We start from the raw sequence: 19092 nt of genomic DNA, 5'->3' as shown, positions 1-19092 counted from the left end.
CTCGCATACCACCCCGCTGCTGCGATCCCTCCACTGGCTTCCGGTAGCTGCATGCATCAGATTCAAAACACTGATGCTGGCCTACAAAGCCAAAAATGGACCAGCTCCCTCTTACCTCAAAGCCCTCATCATTCCTCGCACTGCACCCCGCACCCTCCGATCTACCAGCGCTGCTCGACTGGTTCCACCATCTCTCAGGGTAAGAGGCAAGCATACTACAAGACTCTTCTCTGTTCTGGCACCAAGGTGGTGGAATGAACTTCCCCTAGAGGTCCGGACAGCTGAGTCTCTGGCTATTTTCAAGCGGCGGTTGAAGACCTACTTATTCAGGAAACACTTCAACTAGCACTTCTTTCCTTATCTTTTGCATTTAAAACAAAAAACAAAACAAAAAAACTGACACTTTTTTCATTGTAACGTTGAACAAATGTTTTAAACTCATGGTATCTTAAGTATGTAACTTAGTGAGCCAGCATTAATGCATTCAATGCTAGAGATTTAAGCACTTATGTATGTCGCTCTGGATAAGGGCGTCTGCCGAATGCTGTAAATGTAAATGTTGAGGAACTGTCAAAGCCAGTTTTGACCTTTTCTTAGTGTTACTGATTTTTTTGTTGATAAAAAAAAAAAAATGTAGTTTTAAATCCGAATACAACTTCCAATGCAGATATTTTGAGTACTTTGGTTGCATTGTATCAACCAGTGTGAGTGAATGATTACAGAAAGTCATGCCATGTTCAAGACATTGTCTTATTTGATAAGAGACTGCCATTTAGATATAATCGTAAACTGAACACTCGATTTTCCACTTTAGCTCTTCTCAAGAACAACCACCACAGAATTTCCCACTTCCCACAAAATAAGAAGACATAAAGAGTGACTTTACAGTGCAGAAGAACAGAAGCAGTCACTTTTACAGCATACTCGAACACAATGAGCCAAGGCAGCTGAGGATGAGAATAGAGAAAAATAAGTATTTCTTATCTTTGAATCCATCAAGACAAACTAGAGCTCCTTGGGTTTCCTTCACATTTTGAAGTGTTTTATTTATTAAATAATACAGGAGAAACTGAGGAGATCCAAACGTTCACAAGCGATTAATTGTGATATGTCTGTGCAAACCAGTAAACCTTTTATACAAGAAGAGGAACAAGAACAAGAAGAGAACAAGGAGCTGGGGAGCTCCTCATCACTGGAGCTCCCCAGGGTTGTGTTCTGAGCCCCCTGCTGTACCCACTGTACACATATGACTGTGTGGCCACTTCCAACTCCACCACCATCGTTTGCTGACGACATTGTTGTGGTGGGCCTGATCTCCAACAACGACAAGATGGCCTACCTACAGGAGACTAAAAACCTGGAGAGATGGTGCCAGGAGAACAATCTTCTCCTGAACGTCAGCAAGACTAAGAAGTTGATAGTGGACTTCAGCACAAAGCAGGAGCGGTCATACCAACCGCTAAACATTACGGGATTCCAGTGGAGGGAGTGGACAGTTTCCGATACCTGGGTGTTCACATCACATAGGATCTGTCTTGGTCCTGTCACATCAACACCCTGGTGAAGAAGGCCCGGCAACATCTGTACCATCTGAGACGCTTAAGGTACTTCAAACTACCCTCTCAGGTGCTAAACACTTTGTACACCTGCCCTCCAGAGGGTGGTGCGGTCAGCTGAACGTACCATCCACACCGAGCTCCCTGACCTGCAGGACATCTATAGCACGTGGTGCCGGACCAGGGCCAGGAAGATTGTAAAGGATCTCAGCCATCCCAACAATGGACTCTTTTCTTTGTTGCGTTCAGGGAAACGCTTCGGCTCCTTGAAAGCAAACACAAAGAGAACGAGGAGAAGCTTCTTCCCGCAGGCCATTCGGAGTTTAAACCAGGAAACACCCAGGATCTGGATTTAGATCTGGATCTAGTACTGAACCTCTCCCCTTCACTGTTTTTCTGCACACCTTTTTTGCACTGACACTTTAACTCTGGACTGTCACTTTAACTCTGGACTGTCACTTTAACTCTGGACTTGCACAGCACAGTACCACTTTATACACCCCATACCACACATGGACACTTTAAGGACAATAATTAAAAACCATACACATTTATATATTTATGTATATGTATATACATTATTTTTCACTTATTTTTCACTTATATTTTTATATTTTATGTAGTTTCTTTTTATATAGTTTATACCTTTTTTATTTATATACCTCCTTTTGGTTATACTTTTTATCCCAAATTGCATTCCTTATGTTTGAATAACAGACAGATGCAAAAAGCATTTCACTGCATGTCGTACTCTGTATGTATGTGTATGTGACAAATAGAATTTGATTTGATTTGATTTGATTTGAACAAGATGAAGAAGAACAAGAAGAAGAACAAAAAGAACAAGAAGAAGAAGAAGAAGAAGAAGAGGCTTTTTCTAGGACTGAACAGACAGAACAACCACCAGAGGGAGTCCAATTGTTGTTTTCTCACCCAGCAGACAGAGGTGAGGTAGTCATTTCCTGTATGAGCCATCCACTGAAAAGAGCCTTTCTGTGATGAAGGCAGAAGCATGTGAAAGGTACTTTAACACGTTTAAACCATTAAACCCATCACTTCAGCTTATTATTGGCATATAATTTAGTAACTAAAGTGGAACTATACTGCACTTTAACAAGAACATTACAGTCACTACACTTTACTCTTGTAGAAGTGTCACTTTACTCACTACACTTTACTCTTGTAGAAGTGTCACTTTACTCACTATACTTTACTCTTGTAGAAGTGTCACTTTACTCACTACACTTTACTCTTGTAGAAGTGTCACTTTACTCACTACACTTTACTCTTGTAGAAGTGTCACTTTACTCACTATACTTTACTCTTGTAGAAGTGTCACTTTACTCACTACACTTTACTCTTGTAGAAGTGTCACTTTACTCACTACACTTTTTTCTCTTGTAGAAGTGTCACTTTACTCACTACACTTTACTCTTGTAGAAGTGTCACTTTACTCACTACACTTTACTCTTGTAGAAGTGTCACTTTACTCACTACACTTTACTCTTGTAGAAGTGTCACTTTACTCACTACACTTTACTCTTGTAGAAGTGTCACTTTACTCACTACACTTTACTCTTGTAGAAGTGTCACTTTACTCACTACACTTTACTCTTGTAGAAGTGTCACTTTACTCACTACACTTTACTCTTGTAGAAGTGTCACTTTACTCACTACACTTTACTCTTGTAGAAGTGTCACTTTACTCACTACACTTTACTCTTGTAGAAGTGTCACTTTACTCACTACGCTTTACTCTTGTAGAAGTGTCACTTTACTCACTACACTTTACTCTTGTAGAAGTGTCACTTTACTCACTACACTTTACTCTTGTAGAAGTGTCACTTTACTCACTACGCTTTACTCTTGTAGAAGTGTCACTTTACTCACTACACTTTACTCTTGTAGAAGTGTCACTTTACTCACTACGCTTTACTCTTGTAGAAGTGTCACTTTACTCACTACACTTTACTCTTGTAGAAGTGTCACTTTACTCACTACACTTTACTCTTGTAGAAGTGTCACTTTACTCACTACACTTTACTCTTGTAGAAGTGTCACTTTACTCACTACACTTTACTCTTGTAGAAGTGTCACTTTACTCACTACACTTTACTCTTGTAGAAGTGTCACTTTACTCACTACACTTTACTCTTGTAGAAGTGTCACTTTACTCACTACACTTTACTCTTGTAGAAGTGTCACTTTACTCACTACACTTTACTCTTGTAGAAGTGTCACTTTACTCACTACACTTTACTCTTGTAGAAGTGTCACTTTACTCACTACACTTTACTCTTGTAGAAGTGTCACTTTACTCACTACGCTTTACTCTTGTAGAAGTGTCACTTTACTCACTACACTTTACTCTTGTAGAAGTGTCACTTTACTCACTACACTTTACTCTTGTAGAAGTGTCACTTTACTCACTACGCTTTACTCTTGTAGAAGTGTCACTTTACTCACTACACTTTACTCTTGTAGAAGTGTCACTTTACTCACTACGCTTTACTCTTGTAGAAGTGTCACTTTACTCACTACACTTTACTCTTGTAGAAGTGTCACTTTACTCACTACACTTTACTCTTGTAGAAGTGTCACTTTACTCACTACACTTTACTCTTGTAGAAGTGTCACTTTACTCACTACGCTTTACTCTTGTAGAAGTGTCACTTTACTCACTACACTTTACTCTTGTAGAAGTGTCACTTTACTCACTACACTTTACTCTTGTAGAAGTGTCACTTTACTCACTACACTTTACTCTTGTAGAAGTGTCACTTTACTCACTACACTTTACTCTTGTAGAAGTGTCACTTTACTCACTACACTTTACTCTTGTAGAAGTGTCACTTTACTCACTACACTTTACTCTTGTAGAAGTGTCACTTTACTCACTACACTTTACTCTTGTAGAAGTGTCACTTTACTCACTACACTTTACTCTTGTAGAAGTGTCACTTTACTCACTACACTTTACTCTTGTAGAAGTGTCACTTTACTCACTACACTTTACTCTTGTAGAAGTGTCACTTTACTCACTACGCTTTACTCTTGTAGAAGTGTCACTTTACTCACTACACTTTACTCTTGTAGAAGTGTCACTTTACTCACTACACTTTACTCTTGTAGAAGTGTCACTTTACTCACTACACTTTACTCTTGTAGAAGTGTCACTTTACTCACTACGCTTTACTCTTGTAGAAGTGTCACTTTACTCACTACACTTTACTCTTGTAGAAGTGTCACTTTACTCACTACACTTTACTCTTGTAGAAAAGCAGGGCTCAGCCTTGTGTCTAGAAAGCTACTATATACTATTACATTCTAAACGTGGATTTGACAGTCCTTGCCATTGGGTAGATATAAAAATGATATTCAAATTTCCTAGAGGTGATAATGGATTTTTGTTATTATTATTAATCACAGTGAGCAAGTATTTTTTATATGTTTTATATGCATCCCTCCGTCTAGGGTGATATTGGCCACCACTTTAGCTATGCTCATGCAATCAGATCTCAAAGAAAACATGGTTTACACAGATAAGCGTCAGTAAAGGCAGTATTTAGTCAGTTAGGCCAATAGCAAGCAGTTATTGGCAAAAGCGCATGTCAAATGTTTAGGCTGGGATTTTTAAGTTCTAAATAACATTTCTAAATTGGTTGAAATGTAAACATGGTTGTGTTCTGGCAGCTAGATTTCAGTATGTGTTCTGAGATATGTAGCAATATGTGGACCAGATGAAGTGATCAACGTGTTATTTACCTTTACTCATTGCCTTTGAGAGCATCTGGACTTGCCAATAAGCTCTGGAAGTTTTAGTGGTTTAACTGCTGTCATAGACTTAACCACAGCAAAATGGTCTAGCAAAAAATATTTAATACAACTGATAATTGAGGAGTCAAATAAAATCGTTTTTTTTTTGTTTTGTTTGTTTGTTTGTTTGTTTGTTTGTTTGTTTTTGCCACTTGGATATTACCACATTTCCACACTGTGAGAGAAGTGTCACTCGCTAAGTATTGTGATATCTAAATTGGTAGTTAATTGAAGATTTCCCAATGGCACTGTGAGGTTTGGGGGTTTAATGTCATGGTTGCTGCATAACATGCTGGGTTTATGTCAGCATTCTGTGGGAGGGTTAATAACAAAGTCCCCACGCAAGCAGGTTTTTACAAGCCTGACCCATACTCTGGATGCTCCATCCACAAAAGGTGGCTTACTGACACATGAGCAATTTAAATCCACGGCACAATAGAAATGTACAAAGTGATTGCCTCTGCAAAACCATTACCACTTCGTCCTACAAAAAGATTTATTTACATAAGTAATGCACTTATGGTGACGTTTGGTACTTTTAACCACCTCTGTTCAGTCCAGAATGAAGGTCTGAGGTGAATATTAAAATTCATTGCGAATTCAATTGTTTTGAATCGCTTTTAAAAACACTTCTTTCACAATTACACTATATACTATTCAAAGCTCTAGACATGTGGTATAAATACAGATGCCTAATACTTCATGCCATGTGAACCAATATGTCATATACTGTACATTTGCAACCAGTTGCACAGTTTGCATAATAAATAAATAGCTTTAGTTAGTAGATTGTGCTTCAGGGGACATTCTGATAAACTAGTTTTTCTTATTTTGTACATCACTTGCTTTTCTTATTCTGGTTTCACACTCACTGGGAAAAGACTAGGTGCTTTCCTGCATTTTGGGTTTTCTTGAATTAAAATGATTGTGTACAAAGCCTATGCTGGTCATTTTTGAGCCGTTTTTAATTCTGAAATAAAATCTCCAATATGACTTCTTACACTCACTGGGAAAAGGCTAGGTGATTTTTTTTTTGTGTCCATTTTGGCTGTTCTTGGCTGACAGGAGTGTTGCAACCCATCCATCCTTCGAGGCTCAATCTTTTGTGTATGCTGAGATTTTGGCTCACCATGGTTGTCAAGAGTAATTACTTTTGAGTTATTATTATTACTGAGTTGAGATTTCTTCCCTGGCAGCGTGAACCAATTTTACAATTTTCCTCTGATCTTTCTCATCAACAAGCCACGTCCACCCACAAAACTATTGATGACTCAATATACTTGATACTTTGTACTGAAAACTGGAGATTCAACTCTGGCGACTTTTAAGTCAGGAGATCGGCAGTTTCCGAAATACTCAAACTAGCCCTTCTATTATTAACAAACAGTACTAAAATGTCACAGAGATCAAAATCTTAATTTTGATGTTTGATGGGAACATTACCTGAAGCTGATGACCTGTATCTTGATGTTGTTATGCATTGTGCTGCTGCCGCATGATTAATTATATGAAAGTAGAGTTGTATATGTGTTCCTAATAAAGTGACTGGTGAGTGTGTTCTAAGTGTCACTTTGTGTCACTTATCTAAATGACTCAAATTGTCCGATTCATTTATACTCTATACATGCCCTGTATCCTTTCAATACATTCAGTACTATTTGGCTTTTTTCTCCTACAGCTGTATACAGTAATGACTTATAATTCCATTATCCAGTGTAGTACCTCTTAGGAATATTACCATCTTTTCCTTCCAATCTTCACATCTGGCTTGTTCATAAAAGCTGCCTTGTGACAATATCTGTTGTTAAAATTTATGTAACTTACGCAACACTTATGTAAGCCTCTCGGGATAATGCTGAGGTCTGCCAAATGGCATAAATGTAAAACCTTTGTACGATTGAAATTCAGTGGAATTGTGTTTGAATTCTGGACATTATATTTTGTCATTTTTTTCGTGTGTGTGTGTGTTGTGAAAAGCATAATTCAAAGTGACTTGGGGACAGCAATATGGCACATTGGGTAGTACCGCCACCTTAGAGCTCCAGGGATCGTTCCCAGGTTCAGTTTACTGTCTGTGGTGTTGAGTTTCACAGGTTTTTGTCATGTTTACATGGATTGCCTCCACCTCCCTTAGTTAACTCCCACTGAAAAACACCTTGCATATAAGGAGATTGATTACACTAAATTGGCCACAGGTATGAGAAAGTGTGTGACTGGTGTCCCATCCGAGGTGAATTCTCCTGCTTTGCATCCAGTCTTGCCAGGCATAGGCTAACAAATCCTGTGAAAACAAATGTCTTGTAAATGAGGCAGGATTCAGTCCTAGGTTTTGGCTGAATAGTTGAGTATAATGGTAATTGGTAGTCTTGGGGTTTGAACTTCCATCCTTACCAGCCACTGGAGAAGAACTTAACCACTGTACCACAACACTATCAACCACTTTAGAAGGACATGTGAAAAGAAACTGCACAGTGTAGGAGAGAAAGAGTCATTAGTGTATGACTCTTCATATGACTCTTGACTCTTCATTAATGTCTTGGAAAAATCAAAGGGAAGCGTAGCTGTCGAAAACTCTTCACACCTTCCTCTATGATTGCTTGTGCAGCAGTGTAAGTTCAATTAATTCTGTATATAGTGTCATAGCGTACCCTTCATTTATACTGGAGCAGTTTTTACCCTATGACAGCAGTTATTTCTCTGATAAATATGCTCTCTAACAAGAGCGACACAAATCAGTGAAGGAAACTGCCAGCACTTTGTTAGCCTTGTGATTAAAAGGCAAATGGATGAGGGCAGCATTATTCTTTCAGTGTTGTCCAGCTCTGGATGATAGAGGCTCCGGTCCAGCTCATCCTGCCCCCAACTGTTCCTCACAAACATGGATTTTCCAGAGCTTTATTGCATAGCAGCAGTCAGCAAACACAATGTAAAACTCTGCATAATCAATTCTACTCCAAACAAACTGGCACAGTCTCGACCCAGCAGACTGTGTCGCAAATAGACTTTACAACAGGGTTTGTTTTTTTTTTTAAATAATTGTAGAAAAAAAAAAATCCAGACCCTTCAATGCATTAAATTTTAGAAACTTTTCAAATATTTACCATTTTATTTCAGTTTTTTACAATATTTTAGCTTTTTTGGTACCTTAGAGTTCACCGTCAGTTTTTCAGTCACAGAATGCGTAAACAATTGGCATTAGATTTAAGTTCATTTTAAAATATGCTATTTAAATTACTGATCAGAAATACAATGATTGAGTTTGGTTCAATCAGTCCTTCATTCCTCTTTATTAAGGACTTTATCCTGGTCAGGAAAGCAGTCGATTCGGAACCTCGCAATCTCAGTAAATCTAAACATGGGCTGGAAATACACTCTGGATTAAAAATTAAGCCAGAACCTTTATTTTAATTATTTTTCTTTAATTCATTTTTTTTTAAAGAAAAGCCTTAAATATACCTATAAACATTATTGGAAGTGGGTTATTAATTGTTCTGCCCAGATTTCCTAAAATTTGAAACACTGGATAAAGAAATGTATTATTATAAGTTTATATTTCAGTGTAAGTTGTATTAAAAAAATGTTAACTGTTCTAAGTATTTTAGACTTCCTATAGTTACTGTTCCCATAGTTCCCATAGAGCTGTGTATATCCAGGTCCTCCTGCTTAACTAGACAGATTGCACACTTCTTTCACTTCCTTGTCAGCACGTACAGTAATCCTCACTATGAGTACACTAGAGCTTTCAGAAGCCAAGGGTTTAAAGTATAGTCTTGGGGAAATTTACCCCTAGACCATTTCCTTTACTATTTTGCTTTCCTCTTCACAGTGTCTTGGATCATTTGCGGCCTCTACTCGAGGCTATGCCTGATTCTGAAAATAATAACAAAAGAGTCGTCAGATATTTTCCATTTAATTTGCATGTCTATTTAAAAAAGATCTGATACAAATACAAGAGCAAAGACAAGTTTGTGTTGCAAGCATATTACCAGACCCCAGTAGGGTTGAACTGAGGACAGAGACTGTGAATTGAAGAAGTGTTTAGCTATAAACCTGAACTGAAAGTAAATTAGTGGCATTGCAGCTGCCCATGAGCCACAGGTTAGAAAGCATAAGTTGGAAAAGAGTTAAGTATTTCTCTTTTGACTTGTATTGTTCACACACCCCTCCCATGGGCTTGCAGGGGCTGATGGCGTCACTCTGGCCCAAGGGTATTATAAATACCCCCTGCATCACTGGCCCCAACATCAGGGCTGAATGTCTGCAGGACATGCTCACCCTTTGTCTGTCTATCTTTATTAGCACTACCCTGCATTCAGACAGATGCAGACACCAACAGCCGTCAGATCCAGACACAAATCTTTATGACAAAAATTGATGATTCCGCAGTAAAGTCAGGTGTTAGAGAAGCGTCTGTGCTTTATTAGTTACCAACCTTTGTTTTTAGTATCCTTCCACCAAAATATATTAGGCTCCTGCAGGTAAATTTAGAAGTGATCTTTGTTATTCAGACATACATATCGTTCTTAGTTTACACCCCTCCAGTGTTTTGGACTCACCTCTACTGCAGCCATGTGGGAGTTCAGGTCCATGGCTTTCTGGCGGGCCGTTTTTGCAGAGTTCTATGGCACAATGTTCTTTGTCTTCTTTGGTCTTGGTGCTGCTTTGCGCTGGACCAGTGGCGCTTACAATGTGCTCCACGTGTCCTTCTGCTTTGGGATGGCGGCTGCGACGTTCATCCAGTCCATCGGTCACATCAGCGGTGGCCACATCAACCCGGCCGTCACCTTCGCCTACGTGGTCAGCTCCCAGATGTCCCTGTTCCGTGCTTTCTTCTACATCTGCGCTCAGTGTTTGGGGGCGCTTTCTGGTGCTGCTGTTCTGTACGGAGTGACGCCAAGTAACATGAGGGGCAACCTGGCTCTCAACACAGTAAGTAAACTGTGCCTTGCTTCAGTTTTCAAGTTTCATATTTAAAAAGTGTGGATTGCATTGGGCTTTTGGGTTTTCCTGAACTAAAATGATTGTGTTCAAAGCCTATGCTGGTCATTTTTAGCCGTGTGATTGAATCCAAACAGTAACTGTATGTATAATAAGTGCATTCATTTTAAAATTTGTTCAGTAAACTGAAGAGTGTAACAGAAAGTGATCATTGCTGTGGGTGTTGTCACAGTGTTAATTAAAACAGAAATGCTGAATGCTGACTCTCTGACCTCTATGACTTTTTGTGCCTAGCTGCAGCCTGGCGTTAGCCTCGGGATGGCCACAACCATAGAAGTGTTCCTGACTATGCAGCTGGTGGTGTGCGTCTTTGCTGTAACCGATGATAGGCGAAATGGCCGTATGGGCTCTGCTGCTCTAGCCATTGGCCTCTCTGTGCTCATGGGCCATCTGCTTGGGGTAAAAAGGCAGCCTGGAGAGGCGTTCTTATTAACATTGTTTTCTTTCTTTTTTTATTAACTCAAGCTCTAAATGTATAATTGGCCTTTACATAGCCAAAGCGTGCTGTGTTTGACCATAAGACGTGTTATTGATTTGTGCCTAAATCTTTTAGATATACTACACTGGTGCTGGAATGAATCCTGCCAGGTCCTTTGCACCTGCTGTTCTTTTCAGGAACTTCATCAACCACTGGGTGAGTATGGATTTGGCAGATGGTTTAAACTAAAGTGACTTACAAGTAAAAGAGAATATTAGGAAAGAGAATCTGAGCATAGAACTGATTGCAATAGCCCATAATCTGCTTAGAGGGATATTCAATCACAACCTAAAAGTCATGCACACACAACTTTAGAAGAGCAGTTTATATCTCAAACCAACTAGTGCCTGCAAGGTGAGTTGCACTTGCAATGAAAACACTGAAAAAAGTTTTGCTTCTTGTTGCCTCTAAGGCCTTGTTCACACCTGCTATTAGCATTGCTATATATATCCTTGGTGATCAGATCTTGTGTAAAATGGGGAGAGCTTAGTACGTGTGTGAATAGGATTCAGTGTGTCCTGGGGTTGCACTGTGATCCAATCACTCAAGGCACCTTTGTGGGTAGTTTGAGACACACATCACCACATAACATTTGTAATGTGAACGTAAAAGCCTCCCAATGACCCGAGACAAAAAAGGTCCAACTAATTCAATACGTGATTGCCCTAGCTGGAAAATATTTAACCAAAATAGGACTTTTTTAAAATCATGCCATTTAGAAGTTTTGTTAGTAGACCACATGTTTGAGACCCACATCACCACATAACATTTGTAATGTGAACGTAAAAGCCTCCCAATGACCCCAGACAAAAAAGGTCCAACTAATTGAATACGTGATTGCCCTAGCTGGAAAATATTTAACCAAAATAGGACTTTTTTAAAATCATGCCAAGTTTTGTTAGTAGACCACATGACTGAAATGCTTGAAACGGGTACAAGAGATATGACATGAGATAGGGCTCGCAAGACATTCTTAGCTGAAAACAAATGTAAATGTAAACTGTGATAAATGTGTGTAGCACCCTTCTTCTAGAGGAAATGATGTATGAAATTTGAATACAAGCGGTCAGTAGAGGCATTTGTGATCAGATCAGTTGAATCAGATGTTAATACCAAGTGTGAACAGGACCTAATATCCCATTTTGGAGATCAAATCCTAAACATCTATTTTTTAATCATCTCTCACAGGTATACTGGGTTGGCCCTTTTATTGGCGGTGCTATGGGTGCTCTGCTCTACGACTTCATTCTGTTCCCACGTATGCGTGGCTTCTCTGAAAGACTCAACATGCTTAAAGGCAATCAACCTGCTGAAGCTGAGGGCCAGCAGGACCCACGGGGCGTGCCCATCGAGCTCAAAACACAAGCTTTATAAACAGTCAGGAAAGGCTATCGTTCTCACCCCTTTCTCACCTCAACTCACCGAACGCATACACGATTCACTGTGCCCACACTTATACCCTTTCAATCCTCCTTGATCTGCACCCAGAGCCAGGGGGTGTTGAAACATCTCCCACATCACCTTCACCTCAACTCTTCAGACTGCACAAACTAGAACGAGGCTTAGTAGAAGACTTTGGTATGTAGGGAAGCGCTCTGTGGCTACATCTGCTCAGGACAGGGGCGTCTCTTTGAGTTGTAGTGCACTTCAGTAGTGGACTGCATGCTTTCCGGGTTTCACAGTGTTCTTGAGTGTTCGCTATTGTTTTTGAAAGTTTTCAGTTTTGTTTTGTTTTTAACTCTTACTATATTATAGAAATTTAAAGCAATTTCAAGGCAACGGAGACATACTTCTAGTTGTGTGTGTGTGTGTGTGTGTGTGTGTGTGTGTGTGTGTTTTACTGGCGTTTTTATTTTGGCTTTTTATTCCCATTATACCCTGTTTGTATTTTGTTTTTCTAAGTGAAAGACACCCCCACTTTATCCATCGGTACATTTTAGTGTCTTGATGAAGCAATGTGTTATGAGCGAGCATGCCTTACAGTGATGTCATGCATAAGGAAGTTCTTAGGCACGATAAGGTCAATGTAGAGGACACTTTCGAGAAGCTCATTGCTTTTATAAAATGGAGACAAAAACATGATAAAATCCATGTAACCAACTACTGAATGTTGGAAGCCCTGCTCAAGGTGTGGCACAGTGTGGCATAACACACTCAGTAGAAAGAGCATTCTGTACTCTTCCTCATACTTGAGCTCACAGATGCCTATGACTGCTTATTCACTCTGATCATGTGACTGTGGCTGCATTGAATTTCCAACAAAATGTAATTTATTACTACTCATATTTACTAAAATACCACTATGCAGTGTAGTCTAACAGTAAGCTTTGGTTGCCTAGCAATATAACAGACAATGTTTAGGACTTTCTGTGGGCAGAAACGATCCCTTTTATAATTCAAATTTTTATCAGTTTCCATTAGTTTAAGCTCATTATTCCCCGTCTGTGTGTGAGAGTGTGTGAGAGTGTGTGAGAGAGTGTAAGAGTGTGTGAGAGAGTGTAAGAGTGTGTGTGTGAGTGTGTGTCTGTGTGTGTGTGTGTGTGTGTGTGTGTGTGTGTGTGATTGTGTGCGAGTGAGTGTGTGTCAGTGTGTGTGTGTGAGCGTGTGTGTGAGTGTGTGTGTGTGAGCGTGTGTGTGAGTGTGTGTGTGTGAGCGTGTGTGTGTGTCAGTGTGTGTATGAGTGTGTGAGTGTGAGTGTGTGTGAGTGTGTGAGTGTGTGTGTGTGTGTGTGTGTGTGTGAGCGTGTTTGTGAGTGTTTGTGTGAGTGTGTGTGTGAGCGTGTTTGTGAGTGTGTGTGTCAGTGTGTGTGTATGAGTGTGTGTGTGAGCGTGTGTAAGTGTGTGAGTGTGTGTGCGCTTTTCTATGGGCTGGAGCTCTGATTGCTAAGCAACATAGTAGACAAACATTTGGGCTTTTTAATATTTAAGTTATTCAATAAGCTGTAACTGTATTGAGGATATTAAAAAGCATTTAAAGCACGGCTCAGCCAATCGGAGGTTACCGAGCTGAACCCATCGCTTTTAGAATTTCCATGTCTTTTTTTTTTCATTTTGCACTTATATTAGTGTACATATCAAATTGGCTCAAGAAACATATACATTTTTTTAAACATAAACATATAAGTGGGAAGAATGTAGGAGCATTTTAAGACGACTGCAGTGTGCATCGTGACAGAAAGCTCACCTCATTGTATATTTATTTGCAGTTCATTTTAGAATTTCCATTTTTATCAGTTTCCATCAGTTTAATCTCGTTGTACAGAATCTTTAACTGGTCATTTAAGTGTCTAGTCTCAGTTATTTCTCTTAACCACAACCTCAGACAAGGAACTCCCTTCTTAATACACATGAGAGTTTCTGTACTATATTAAACTCATGTGAACTGACACTGTTTGTGTTCCTCCAGGGTTTTGGATTGTTGATTGTATTCAGCTTGCTGTTTTTTTTTGGCATGCATTTCCTTCTGATTCAAAAAACATCTGTCACTATAAGACTCAGCATGTGTAGGTTTCTTGTTTCTTTTAACTGGTTTGGTTACTTCTTTTGTGTTGAGTAGAAGTTAAATAGATCAGACCTGATTTGTTGTTGACCTCAGCTTATTTGTGTACTTTTGGTGAAAATGCATGAATAGAGTTAAGTTGAGCAAATGTTGTTTTGAATGAAAATCGAGTGCATGAAAGTGCAGTGATTTATATATATATAGTGTATGTATACACACACACGTGTATATATATATATATATTTATTTTTTCTCCTCTGACTGTTTATTTATATGGTTAACAGATTTGAACGCCTGAGCGTTTATGTTTTGCATCAACAGCACCCGCATTTCCTGTGCAAAGAGGTGATGCTGGTAGCATAATGATTTTTCTCCAAGCTTCACTTCTACTCGTGTTAAACGTTAATCCTCGGCTTCACCTCCCTTCACCTCCGTGTCCTGCTGTTCTGTTCCCTGAGCAGTGAATTCAAAGAAATGTACACGCTCTGTTTGAGTGCTTATATGCTGCTTTTTATCACTCTAACCTGAACATTTAATTCAGTGGACATTTGTCAGATTCTTTCATGTTTCCATTAATAGAAATCACTTGTGCTCGAGATAGATAGGTAAAGATTTCCATTTCTTTTCTTTTTCACATTTTAAAACTATCCAAATATACATTAATGATCATTTCATGTCATCGACTGTCACTTATTTATTATAATAATACCAGAGTGAGGACCGTGTGTGTTATTCACATCCGTTTACAACACTGTGCTGGAGCCTATATAACTTTTTGTTAAGAATACGGAAAAAAAGCATGCACTTGCGTTAGTGTACGTATTAAATTGGCTCGAGAAACATTATATAATTTTTTTTAAACGTAATCATATAAATGGGAAGATCGTAGAAGCATTTTCAGACGACCGCAGTGTACATCATGACAGAAGGCTTGCCTCGTTGTATATTTATTTGCAGTTCATTTTGCCTCCATGCTTTTCCTCTTTACAACTCACTCATGGCACAAAAGAACATTATACAAAAATAAAACAAACAAAAAAGCAGTATTATTACAAGGCAATATCACATTTCATAGCAGAAAAGACCTGATTATTTCAGATTTGTTAATAATGACTGAAAAAAAAAATAGACAAACTAAAGTCTACCTGTAAAAACACTGCGTTATGATCAAAGGTCCCCTTAATGTGAAACACGTGTATGTGTGTAAGACAGAACATGCACCTTAAAGAGTTTGGTTATAAAGAGTCTAACCTATGAATGAACAAGTCCAAGCTTATTAACATTTCTTGCATAAATCCCTTTATAAAGACAGGAATGATATAAATACAGATACGTTGTATAGTACTACTGCATAGATAACATATCTGCTCGTATACTGTGACTTTATAATTATGAGTGAACATTTAGGTTTGTGAACACTGAATATTACACAAGTCCTGAAGAGGAATGAAATTAAGGGATCAAAACAACAACTGAAAGACGACAGGGTGCAGGAGCCGTTTTACACTGCTATCTGGAATTAAAGCCGTGTTTATGAGATGACTAAACAAAGGTGATGAATTAAAAACAGTGAAGTTACAGAACTGCCTACAATATATTAAACTTCAGAATGACAGTGTGTGTGTGTGGAGGTCTGGGAAAACCCTTCGCATATTGGACCACATTTAGTTCTGTGCACTAGTAGAGCTCAAGGACTGAAATAGTTTAGAAAACAGGACAAATATAATTAAAAAAATGTAGTTCGTTATTAATAATATTCGATATAAACGCTCCTCTATGGGCTGGATCTCTGATTGCTAAGCAACATAACAGACAAACATTTGGGCTTTCTGTGGGCAGAAGTTATTCAATAAGCTGTAACTGTATTGAGGATATTAAAAATCGGAGCTTACCGAGCCGAACCCATCCCTTTTAGAATTCCCATTTTTTATGCATGAAAGTGCAGTGATATATATATATATATATACACACACATATATTCCTCTGACTGTTTATTTATACTGTATGGTTAACAGATTTGAGCGTCTGAGCGTTTACGTTTTGTTTAATCAGCACCCGCATTTCCTGCACAAAGAAGTGATGCTGGTAGGATAATGATCTTTCTCCAAGCTTCACTTCTACTCATGTTAAACGTTAATCCTCGGCTTCACCTCCCTGCACGTGTCCTGCTGTTCCCTGAGCAGTGAATACGATCGTGTCGTTCTAGAAATCTGTCTGACACATTATAAAGAATAAGAAGTTTACAACGGGACACTAGACATGTTATTATCCACATCAGGCTCTGCCTCATCACCTGAGATATAAATCTCAACACGAACCTCAGCTCTCCATTCGACTGATTTCTGTTCACGCAAACGATGGGAGTGTCGCAGACATTTTCACAGCCTGAATCTGATTTCAAAACGAACTGCTCACGCTTATGTCTGATTCATTTTATGTTGTGAAGCTACTGTATATAACAACTGTGTGAAGAAATGACACATAGCTAGCAGGCTTTTAGACACGTTTACCAGACTGACTGCATTTACAACTGTCTCCTTACCGATCCTGAACGATCTTGTCAAGCAGACACTAAGACAAGAATGAAATAAACATGTCCACATTGTTTTCTTGGTAAAAAAAAAATATATATATACTTGTTGCTTTCACGTCAAAGTACATTATCGGCAGAAATATTAATCGATTTATAATTTTCAGACATCTGAAGGGTTTTCCCAGACCATCAGATAAACAATGGCATCACTGGCTTTAAAACCATTCCAGAAGCACCAACATCACAATATGTCTGACTTCCAAATCTATGAAGTTTAGTGCATCTGAGCACCATTTAGGATCAAGCTGCTTAGCTGCTCTTTCAATGTGAAACCCGATAAAAGCCCTTTTACTATGACATGGCACATCCATGCCAAAGAGGAACAGACATGAAGTGGAGTGAAAAGAAATGAATGAATGCTTGCTTAAAGCCACAGCCAGGAATTTTAAATTAGTCAAGTGGAAGACAAACACTGATTTTTCTGATGGTCATAAACAGAAATGGTACGTTTTCCCGAGTTACTTTGTATGGTATTTTTTGTACTTTTATTTTATTGTTAGTTTAATGAGTTTTACGATTGTACTTTTTATTGTCTTATATAATGTTTTTTACCATGTAAAGTACTTTGGTCCATTGTTACCGTGTTGAAAGTGCTATACAAATACATTTTGATTGATTGATTGATTGAGAAATGTTTTGAATTTATGTACTGGCAATTTATTATTATTATTATTAAATTACAACTGATTTAATAAAAAAAATAAAAGGAAATTATATATAAGTTCTTATTTATATATAAATTATATAAAGTATAGCTAGTTCTCTAACGTTTACTTTAAACGACCGTGATAAAAAGCTTTAAAATCCTGACAGTTATTATTACTACATTATTTTACATCATTACTACATAAGCCTAATTGACTGATCGAAACAAAACCATAAAAAGTCAACAAATGTAGCAGGTTTATTTCAAACAGGTGAAAATGCGATTTTAGATATTTTCCGATTTGGGTTTAATTAAGGGAAAGTTAATTTATAGAAACCATATAAGTATGAGGATACACGATTACCTCGTGTGCCATAAATATCAGTATATTAAGAATCGTTAACAATAAATTCGCGTTCATTACATATTCATTAAGACGTGTAAAACGTGTAAAACTGGCAACACTTGATATTCTGCTCACATGAACAGCACAATTCCCAGTAAACCCTGTTAATACTTTGCAATTATTTTTAGAGTCTTATCAAGTTTGAATGCACACAACCCTTCGGTACTAATCGTATTTATTTTCCTAATCACTCCAGATCAGTCCGTAACCAGCATTAGTCTCTGTCTGAGATGTGGTTTAGACTAGGTGGAAAACCGGACGCCAGTGAAATACAAATTCTGATTTAGCCCTTTTTTTTGTAAACAATATGAAAGATGACTCCATTCCTCACTGTGGCTTTAAGGGATTTAAGCATGAGTCAGAAACGGTGCAAGCTGAGCTGAGTACGTGTAATTTCTTTCCTGTTAGGCAAAAAAATAAAAAATATGAAGCATAAAAAGACTGTCTTTGTGTTTTTACCATCACACCATTTACAGGCTTAAAGGTACTCTTAAGTAATATTCTGAGTTTTCATGTAGAAGTCACACCGCTGGCCATTAAGTCTCATTATACACTTCCACGTCGACTACTGCTAAGACAAATTTATTTATCATATCATGTAATATATTTATTCAGGGTTTTAAGGAAAATTTCATCTTCACCGTGCCTTTAAGCCTGCAAGTATAACCCGATCTTAAATATCACAGCTGTGATATAAAGTTCAGGCTAAAGTGTGCACTGTTCTGTACATCCTTAGTGTATCAAGCCACTGGATACCTTAATACAAACAAAGACGTGCCAAGTTCCGTCCCCAGGGAGCTCATTAATTCATCCTATGCCCCAAAGCATGTTAGCCTGTGTTTTTGCATGCAATGCTCTGCTTCTGGATCTGTGCAGGGCTTCTGTTGCAGGCTGCAGTCTTTCGTATCATAACTGAGTGTTAAAATCAGACAGAATTTCCTCCAGCTCCATGTTACTTGATGCTTCTGGTGTCCTGATAACAAAAAGGGGTTCCAACTTACCAAATCTGACATTTACAGATGTTTTTTTTTTTTTTTATTGTTGGTAAATAAAATTCCTGAATGAGACGAGACACAATATTAAGATAACTTGCAAAGTGAA

The 19092-nt window shown here is 38.4% G+C and overlaps 2 protein-coding genes across 5 annotated transcripts in view; one reads left to right on the top strand and one right to left on the bottom strand.

Annotated features, from left to right (window-relative positions):
- The first annotated feature begins 9905 nt into the window (after window positions 1–9905).
- Window positions 9906–12500, top strand: mipa (major intrinsic protein of lens fiber a). Its single transcript, XM_060894783.1, has 4 exons — window positions 9906–10301; window positions 10605–10769; window positions 10924–11004; window positions 12037–12500. The coding sequence occupies exons 1-4, from the start codon at window positions 9942–9944 to the stop codon at window positions 12220–12222; spliced, it is 792 nt and encodes a 263-aa protein (XP_060750766.1). The 5' UTR covers window positions 9906–9941; the 3' UTR covers window positions 12223–12500.
- A 2777-nt stretch (window positions 12501–15277) lies between these two features.
- stat6 (signal transducer and activator of transcription 6, interleukin-4 induced) overlaps window positions 15278–19092 on the bottom strand; it is a 39910-nt gene continuing 36095 nt past the window's right edge. For 3 of the 4 annotated variants that reach the window (XM_060895112.1, XM_060895114.1, XM_060895113.1), the window contains one exon: window positions 15278–18964. In XM_060895112.1, the coding sequence (XP_060751095.1) occupies window positions 18898–18964 (67 nt within the window). In that variant the 3' untranslated portion in view covers window positions 15278–18897. Of the gene's footprint in view, window positions 19049–19092 lie in introns of all 4 variants that reach the window. The other variant, XM_060895115.1, reaches the window with a different exon arrangement.

This window comes from Tachysurus vachellii, chromosome 19 (genome assembly GCF_030014155.1).
Source record: "Tachysurus vachellii isolate PV-2020 chromosome 19, HZAU_Pvac_v1, whole genome shotgun sequence".
Lineage (NCBI taxonomy): Eukaryota > Metazoa > Chordata > Actinopteri > Siluriformes > Bagridae > Tachysurus > Tachysurus vachellii.
This window is presented reverse-complemented; position numbering and strand designations above follow the sequence as displayed.